Source organism: Engraulis encrasicolus, chromosome 17, assembly GCF_034702125.1.
Source record: "Engraulis encrasicolus isolate BLACKSEA-1 chromosome 17, IST_EnEncr_1.0, whole genome shotgun sequence".
NCBI classification, from domain to species: domain Eukaryota; kingdom Metazoa; phylum Chordata; class Actinopteri; order Clupeiformes; family Engraulidae; genus Engraulis; species Engraulis encrasicolus.
Window position 1 is genome coordinate 22,993,786 of NC_085873.1, and position 8,975 is coordinate 23,002,760.

The 8,975-nt window shown below is 43.3% G+C and overlaps 1 protein-coding gene across 2 annotated transcripts in view; it reads right to left on the minus strand.

Annotated features, from left to right (window-relative positions):
• Positions 1-8,975, minus strand: part of LOC134467972 (integrin beta-3-like) — a 70,299-nt gene that overhangs the window by 55,795 nt on the left and 5,529 nt on the right. For both annotated transcript variants that reach the window (XM_063221995.1, XM_063221996.1), the window contains 5 exons: positions 5,329-5,500; positions 4,358-4,519; positions 3,974-4,069; positions 3,617-3,706; positions 2,677-2,811 (listed from right to left, as the gene is read on the minus strand). In XM_063221995.1, coding sequence (XP_063078065.1) covers positions 2,677-2,811; positions 3,617-3,706; positions 3,974-4,069; positions 4,358-4,519; positions 5,329-5,500 — 655 coding nt within the window. The remainder of the gene's footprint in view (positions 1-2,676; positions 2,812-3,616; positions 3,707-3,973; positions 4,070-4,357; positions 4,520-5,328; positions 5,501-8,975) is intronic.

An 8,975-nucleotide genomic window follows, 5' to 3' on the forward strand; every position in this document is an offset into this window, starting at 1 on the left:
GGTCTCAAAAGATTTTAGGATTTAACAAATATGTTAGAATATGTCAGTACGTAAGTGCAATTTAAAAACAATATAAGAAAACAGATATTGAGCAATAATTAAATGTGTTTTTTTTTGTGTTGCAGAGGCTTGGGCTTCAGGGCCCCCCTTGACTCTTGGGCCCCTGGGCCTGGGCCCGGTAGGCCCGAGCAGTAATCTGTCCCTGCGTACCGCCCATCTGGCAGTGCCCAGTGTGTCTGTGTGTGCCAGATGAGGATGTGACAGGATGGCAGTACTGACTCACTCAGACAGAGCTGTAAGTGTAGTCTACTTTTTTTAAAGATATTTTTTTGGTCTTTTAGACTTTATTAATGACAGGACAGTTTGAGAGAGAGACAGTACATGTTTGGGAGAGAGAGGCGGGGAAGGGTCGGCAAAGGACCCGGGCCAGAATTAAACCCGGATCAGGCGCGTAACAGACCAGTGCCGGTTTAGTCTACTTTTTTTATAGTGGATATTGAGTGCGTTGCAATATGCAACCTTGCCTCCTCCACTTGCGCTTGTCTCCTCGTCCCGCCTCCTGGCCCCTCCTCCGTGGAGAAAACAATAAAGTTTCCCAGCTGTCAGCCTAGCCACAACAAATTTTGAGGGACTGTTTTTCATTCACCATCCCAATTGCAAATGAGAAAAAGACTCTACAACAGAGCTTTTGCAAGATATGGAAATATAATGCTGTTGTTAGTGATGTCATAATGACATATTACTTCCTGGTACGAGGAGAGAAGCAAGAGGAGGAGGCAAGTGGAGGAGGGAAGGTCACATATTGCAACGCACTCATACTGTATACTTAGGCAGTCATAGGCACAGTGGTTCCCAAACTGGGGGTCTGGACTCCTCAAGGGCCACAGAGGGAGCAGACTGTTCGTATGAAACCTTGAACACCATATTTTCTCAAATAAGCTAATAGGCCCGGGCTTCTATTATAATTAACGAAAAATCAGTTTGGACCAGGTTACAAATATAGGGCAGTTTCTGCGTGTGTCAGACAGGGATGTGGCATGATGGCAGGCAGCAGTGACTCAGACCCAGACACTCCCCACGAACAAACTCAAGAGGAAAATATTAAGTCCTGTGGAGTTCACATTATACTGGCTGCCCACCTGCAGAACTTTACACTGATGTTTGACTCCACTGTCAGAGTAAATTGACTCTATCCACAGTGTCGTAAATACTTTATCTGGATTAAAAAATAACAATATATATGATCAGAAATGCTGACACTACATTTCTACTGTGCTCCAGCATGAGCAACAACAGCACCTACAAGATCTGCTCCCCCCTGTACCCTGTTAGGGCTCAACTTGTGGATCTGCACATCTGATTCAAACATAACAGGAAATGGATGGGCACACAGCAGTGCTACAGCAGGGTATGAGCAACACCAGCCAACCCCCCCCCCCCCAAAAAAAAAATGTTCGCTCTCAGCTTCTACATCTGCTGGTCTGAGATAATGCTTTTGTGTCTAATTATGGGCACGTCATCACTCACTATAACACCCAGGCCTTGACACTGTGGTCAGGATAACACACTGATAGCAGAGCGAGTCATTAACCACAGAGATGACTTTGCCAAGTGTGAAGTCTGTGTGGACAACACCAAGGTGATGTAATTTCCTGTGTCTCTGAATCAGGCCTAATTTGGACAATGGAAAGAGAGGCCAATGTTTTTTTTTAAAATGGGAGACCTAATAGGAAAGCATTTGTGGAAACAGTAGGAGAGGTTGCTGTCATAATATCCAATTTTGAGGTCGGACCATGGGTCTATATGAACAAAAAAAATCAAGGAAGGGGAGAGGAAGTTTCAGGGTTTCCCTCAACACTTTATAGTTAAGGCCACCCTTACTAGATCCCCTGACACGATAAAGACTGTGTTGGAAATACAAAGTTGCTTTAAAAAAGAATCGTACAGTTTCAGCTAAATCTATTGGAGCTTTCAAATGTACCTGCAAAACATAGCCTTTGCAATTATGATGACAATCACATGCGCCTGACTGGCTAATGCCTTGTTCACACCAGTAGCGACCAAATGAACGGAACTACCGAGAGCCTTTATTTCTTTATGGAGGGCAGCGTAGTTCACTCTTGGTCTGAACGCCCCAGAGGCAGCAAGACTAAGCACATCTCTTGCAGCCTTCAAGAAACAACTAAAGACCTTCCTCTTTCGAGAGAATCTACTAGACTAATGCTTGAGCTGGCCTTGCCCCAGGGCAGACTCTTGACATGATGTTTAGTTTAGTTTAGTTTAGTTTGTGTGTGTGTACTCGTTATTTACTCTTTATAAAAAATAAAATTAAAAAAAATAACCCCTCTCTGCAACTGCACTTGTTGTTCTGTATATCTCCTGTGCACTTTGTATTTGCTTGTGATGTGGCTTGATTATGTCCTCTTTTGAAAGTCGCTTTGGTTATAAAGCGTCTGCCAAATGCAATGTAATGTAACGCAGCATAACCCCCTTACCCACCTGGACTAATAATAAATCTTTCAGTCGCTTTCTTTAAAAAGCATCTACCAAATGCAATGTAATGTAATGTAATACGTAAATGTTCTGCGGAAAATGTTCTGCGGAAAACAAGAGAGTAAGGCTACAACTAGTGATTGTGTCTCAAAAAGACAAATAATACCGTAGTATACTACTAACCGTGTCTCCTATCTTGAGGCCGGAGCAGGACTTGAGGCCAGGGATGACCTCCCCGTTCAGGCAGGTGGCGTTGAAGGATAAACTCAGCTCCTCCGGAATACCCTGCAGCTCCAGCTCCACACGGGAACGGATTTTCTGTTCACGGATAAAAGATAGAGAGTGAGAGAGAGAAAGAGCCAATGAAAGAAAAAGGAAAGAAGTGAAGTGAAGAAAGAGTGTAAGAGCGAAAGAAAGACAGAGCGAAAGAAACAAAGAAAGAGCGAAAGAAAGAAAGAGCGAAAGAAAGAAAGAAAGAAAGAAAGAAAGAAAGACAGAAAGAAAGAAAACAAAGATGAATGAACAATGTGCTGTTCTACAAGTCCAGAGGGGTTTGTGAGTAGTCTCTGGAACATTCCATTACAATCAGGCTGCTTAGATGATTTTACACAGTTTAGACCTGGAGAAGCTTCAGAGGAACACCAACATTCTTTGGAATGAACAAGAGATTCCACATTCCAGGGAGATCATTCTCTTGTCCACCTCAGCGAATTATGTAACATGACTCTGAGAAGAGATTCCTTAAAAGTGAATTAACCAGGCCCTCGACTATAGCTGAAACGAATGGGGCTTTGACTGTTATTCCAGCGACCCGTGTTCGACTCCATCCCTCTCTCTCCCAATTGTTTCCTGTCAACATCTCACACTGCCCACGTTTACATGACGTTTTTAATTCCGAATTAATAATTCAGAATTAAATAGGTCAGTCAAGTTTACGTTGAACAATCATTTAATTCCGAATTGTGAAGTTTTTACATGACGTTTTCAAAGTGGAATTAAGCTTTATTCAGAATTAAATTGAGTTCATTCTGAATTAAATGTCTCATGTAAACCAGGCCACTTTCTTATCAAATGAAGAAATAAAAGCCCTGAAAAAAATAAAATAAAAAGAGTCATCACTCACGGCGTAGGCATCTAGAATCAGCTGGATGACGTTGCTGGAGTTGTGAGACAGGAGACCCACTGCGGTGCCGGGAATGAGCTCACTGTAGTTCTGGAAGAGAGAGAGAGAGAGAGAGAGAGAGAGAGAGAGAGAGAGAGAGAGAGAAAGAGAGAGAGAAAGAGAGAGAGAGCGAGAGAGCGAGAGAGAGAGAGAAGTGTGTTCAATAGGTGTACAGTTTTGGATGTGTTCATAGCATGGAGCAGGATACATCTGAAAGCCGGAAGGTGCAATGGGCCTTGTAGAAGAGTTGAAAACATGAGGGTGTAATGGTTACCTTGTAGAGCGGTTGAAAGTATGAAGGTGTGATGGCCATTTTACCTTGTAGAGCGGTTGAACAGCGTCCGTAACGGCGAAGATAAGGTTAATATTATTCTCTGACATCTTCTCCGTTATCAGGGCTAGCGATGGATAGTCCTGTATGATTAAATATTATTATTATGATTATTATGATGATGAGATTATGCTTATTATTATTATTATTATTATTATTATTATTATTATTATTATTATTATTATTACAAGTAGTGCCCTGGATTAGAGATGAGTGAGCTAGTTTTGATGTAACTCTCAGAGCTCACATTAACACGCTCACACTAACACACACACACACACACACACACACACACACACACACACACACACACACACACACACACACACACACACACACACACACACACACACACACACATGTATACCTACCAGTACGGTAGACATGGCGTACATGTTGTCTGAGCCCATGTGGCACCTGCCGTCGTTGGGCCTCACGATGCCAGCCAGCCGCCCGTCCAGAGCGATGTGGGTCTTGGCATCAGTGGTGAACACCAGCAGGTGGGACGCCCCCGACCGCCAACCGATCTCATCCTGTGTGTGTGTGTGTGTGTGTGTGTGTGTGTGTGTGTGTGTGTGTGTGTGTGTGTGTGTGTGTGTGTGTGTGTGTGTGTGTGTGTGTGTGTGTGTGTGTGTGTGTGTGTGTGTGTGTGTGTGTGTGTGTGTGTGTGTGTGTGTGTGAAAGTGACGGGGGCAAAAACAAGGGGTTGATTGACAAATGATGCCAGATGATCAGACGATGATGATAAATGAAATGATCAATCAATGATGATCAGACTATACTATGTAATGTAATGTAATATTCAGTCATATTTGTAATGTATTGTTATGTATTGTATAGTGTAATGTAATGTAATGTATTGTAATGTTGGCTTATGCACCTTACAAACCGCAGCTTGTTAATGTAATACCCTATCATGTAATTTAGTGTAATGTACTGTAGTGTAGTGTACCGTAATGTAATGCAATTTAGTGTAATGTAATCCAGTGTAATACAGTGTTCTCTATTCACCTTGCAGAAGGCTGCCTGTATGATGGCACTCGAAGCCTCCCTCGGGCACGTTATAATGTATTATATTATAATGTAGTGTAATGTAATGTAGTGTAGTGTAATGCAGTGTAGTGTAGTGTAATGTAGTATATTATAGTGTGATATAATGTAATGTATTCACCTTGCAGACGGCCGCCTGTATGATGACATCGAAGCCTCCCTCAGGCGCGTCATAATGCAGTGTAATGTAGGCCTAGTAGTGTAATATAGTGTAGTGTAGTGTAATGTAATGTAGTGTAGTGCAATACAGTATAGTGTAATATAATGTAGTATAGTGTAATACAGTATTCACCTTGCAGACGGCTGCCTGTATGATGGCGTCGAAGCCTCCCTCGGGCGCGTCTCGGTTGCGGGACACGATCTGCTTCCTCACCTCCTCCGTGAAGCGGCCCACCTTCTCCGTTAGCGACAGCACGTGCTTGTAGCCAAACTGTGGGTCGCACACGCTCGGGCTGCGATTTATCCTGTGGGGAGAAATGCACACATAGGCACACACGCACGCACGCACGCACGCACACGCGCACACGCGCACACGCACACGCACACACACACACACACACACACACACACACACACACACACACACACTCTGGTAGCTTATTATTGGGAATGACATATCATCACAGTACACCTACATCTATCTTGCTGTAACTCGAGAAAAAACATAACCGCTTTGGCCAGTGAGAAAGAAAAAAAAACCCTGTTAATGTCAAGCCCTGCACACACACACGAGCGACAGGTTTAGAGTAATTCTTAATTCCTATATAAGATGCAATTTTATCCTAGCAAATGAGAGCAGGAGTTAATTGATCCTATTAATTGCTTTAATTAACTATTTCCATCAATATTACATTGCCTACTGACTTTATGGCTGGGCCTAGCTTTACTAGAAGAGGTTTTCTAGAGGAAGAAGGCAGTTGGCAGACAGTAGAATTATTGTGCATTCCATTTCTCAGCAACAGATAAACAGAAGTCAGACTGACCCCTCACTTGATAAAAGCAACAACAAAAAAACCCCAAAAAATTCAGCATCAAACACATGCTGAATAAATGGAAAATATTATACCATTCACTCAAAATACTTGAAATGCTCTGAGCTAACTGTATACTGAAATTCAGGACATCATCAGGAGGAAATAATTTCTCCCATGAGCCATTCAACTTTATAATCATTAAGGACAAAAAGAAACTCCTGGACTTTTCTGCATGATCACCTTATTTATTTTATATCCATTTTTCATTTAATATTTTACTTCTCTTTTTAATCTACAGAGCAACTCTGTAAAAAGAATTTCCCCTTGGGGATAGAAAAACTTTAATAAAATCTAATCTAATCTAATCTAATCTAATCTAATCTAATCTAATCTATACTTCTGAGCTGCTTTGACTTTGTAGGCCAAATGGCAGAGACTTGGGGGAAACTGGGTCAGGGGATCTCACATTGCGTCAATTCCTAGTTTCGAACACACACTACTGCTTGGAAACCAAACTTTGATTGTGAACTGAACCCATGGTGACCTCTGTACAGTCCTGTATGTGTGTGTGTGAGCATGTGCTGCTGGGGCCTCAGCAGATTAGCAAGGTCGCGTTGTAATCTCTATCTCCACTTTCTGTACCATGGGCAGTCATGGGTGAGCCGTCAGGGCGTCAGACCTGTAGCCCAAAAGTTGTCGGTTTGACTCCCGACCCTCCAGGTTGGTGGGGGGAGTGATTAACCAGTGCTATCCCCCATCCTCCTCCATGACTGAGGTACCCTGAGCATAGTACCATCTCGCTGCCATTGGGGGCTGCCCCCTTGCACGGTGAGGCATAAATACAATTTCTTTGTGTGCAGTGTGCAGTGAACACTTATGTGCTATGGAGTGCTGTGTCATAATTGCCTGATTTTCATAGACTTCAGATCACTACCGCGATTCTGGTCTGACCAGGACTATAACGATTAGCATTTCCATACAGGAAGAACTTTGTTTCCATGGCCTGGTTAACCCGCCTCCCTCGGCTTGCTACTGGTTGAGGGATGTGCCAAAGTTTAAACCAAACATTTCTTAGCCCAATAGAACGTCTCTGCTTAAACCACGTCACTGCCTTGAACTTGACTCTAGCCAGGACGGTTGGAAATGCTCAGTTGATTGGTTCCAGACAAAGTGGGTGGAGTTCCCGCTGTAGCGGGATTGAGCAAGCTCCTGGCCCTACTGTGTGTAGCTGAGCCGAAGGCGTTGCGTCACCAGTAGGGCAGAGCCCTGCTAGTGTCACAATGACAATGGGAGTTGGAGTTTCCCAGTTGGGCTTTTACTTCGCATTATTCCTCACATAATTACTATAACTCTGACTCATTGCAGAGTCACGTTATATCTCACATCACTCATCACTGACCGTAAATCGCTTTGGATTAAAAGCATCTGCTAAGTGTAATGTAAAGTAATGTAATATTTCACATCACTGTGACTGACTGGCACTATAACTCTTGATGGATGTTGTGGAGTAATGCATTGTAGAGCATTTGTAGCCCTATGGTTCATACACCGTACCATCTGAGGCAGGCTGTAGTAGTCATTGAAAGCTTAATTACCATAGTTAGCATAGCATTTATGCCTCACCCGTGCAGGGGGCAGCCCCAAATGGCGCCCCAAGGGAGCCCTGGCAGCGGGACAGCACCATGATCAGGGTACCTCAGTCATGGAGGAGAGCACTGGTTAATTACTCACCCCACTAGCCTGGTGGGTTGGGAGTCAAACCTGCAACCTTTGGGCTTACAAGTCTGACACCCTAACAGCTTACCCATGATTGCTCATGGTATGTGTGTGGAACATAGAAAGCAGAGAGTGTGCATGATCATAAGCTTCATGAGTCACACAGACACAGACTACATGATGAATCAGAGCCAAAAGTATACCAATCCCCTTCCTTTATTTGGACAGAAGGACAAATGCTCTTTGCATGCCTGGCTGTCACATGCAACGTGGTTATTTAGGCCTGTTGGCCAAAGGCCATCATTTTCCCTCTGCATCTTAACCCCACCACACAACACATCAGCCTTTAATGGTCAGGTCAACAAGACGGTGCCATTATAAAAATGCTAAGACAAGCTAAAAACAACAGGCTCCTAGCGTAGCTACCTTGTCTCAACAGACAGCTACAAACGTCTACAGACACACAAACAATAGGGTTGGTGTTTACCAACAGTCAGGTCTCTACAGATCAGGGGTGGGGAACCTATGTCTCGAGGGTCATTTACAGCCCTAGTTGAGGCCGTTTTATCCGCCCCCGATATAATTTTGGTGTTATGCAGCTTCACATGAAATATGATATACATATTTTGTAAAGGAATCTTAGAAATTACATTTGTAATACAATTATGTTATATTCAGGGGTGGGGACTGTTTTAAAAGTGGCAACCTTCAATATAGGCCTAAAGGTACAGAAATCTTGGTTTGTGTTCATAGTACGGCCCTTGAAGGACTTTTACAGCTCTTGGAGGAACTTGAAGTGGCCCCTCGAATGAAAAAGGTTCCCCACCCCTGCTGTAGATAGAGCTGGGCCAGGAAAATCTCCCATTGACAGTAATTTCGTAGTCCATCGGACCAAGCCACTGTATGGCAGTCAAGCTACCGTACATAACCACTAGCTGTATCAAACATCAGGAGCCATGATGAAGCCATGAAGCCAAATTCATCTAGACTATCAATATTAGTCTTTAGTGTGTGTGTGTGTGTGTGTGTGTGTGTGTGTGTGTGTGTGTGTGTGTGTGTGTGTGTGTGTGTGTGTGTGTGTGTGTGTGTGTGTGTGTGTGTGTGTGTGTGTGTGTGTGTGTGTGTGTTGTGGGGTGATTATTGTCAATGTCTATATGTTAGTAAAATTGCACATTTTCACAATTTCACAATTTCAATCTTCTGTCTTAACCCTGTTACATAGATTTTTGACAATAAAGCACACTTTGAC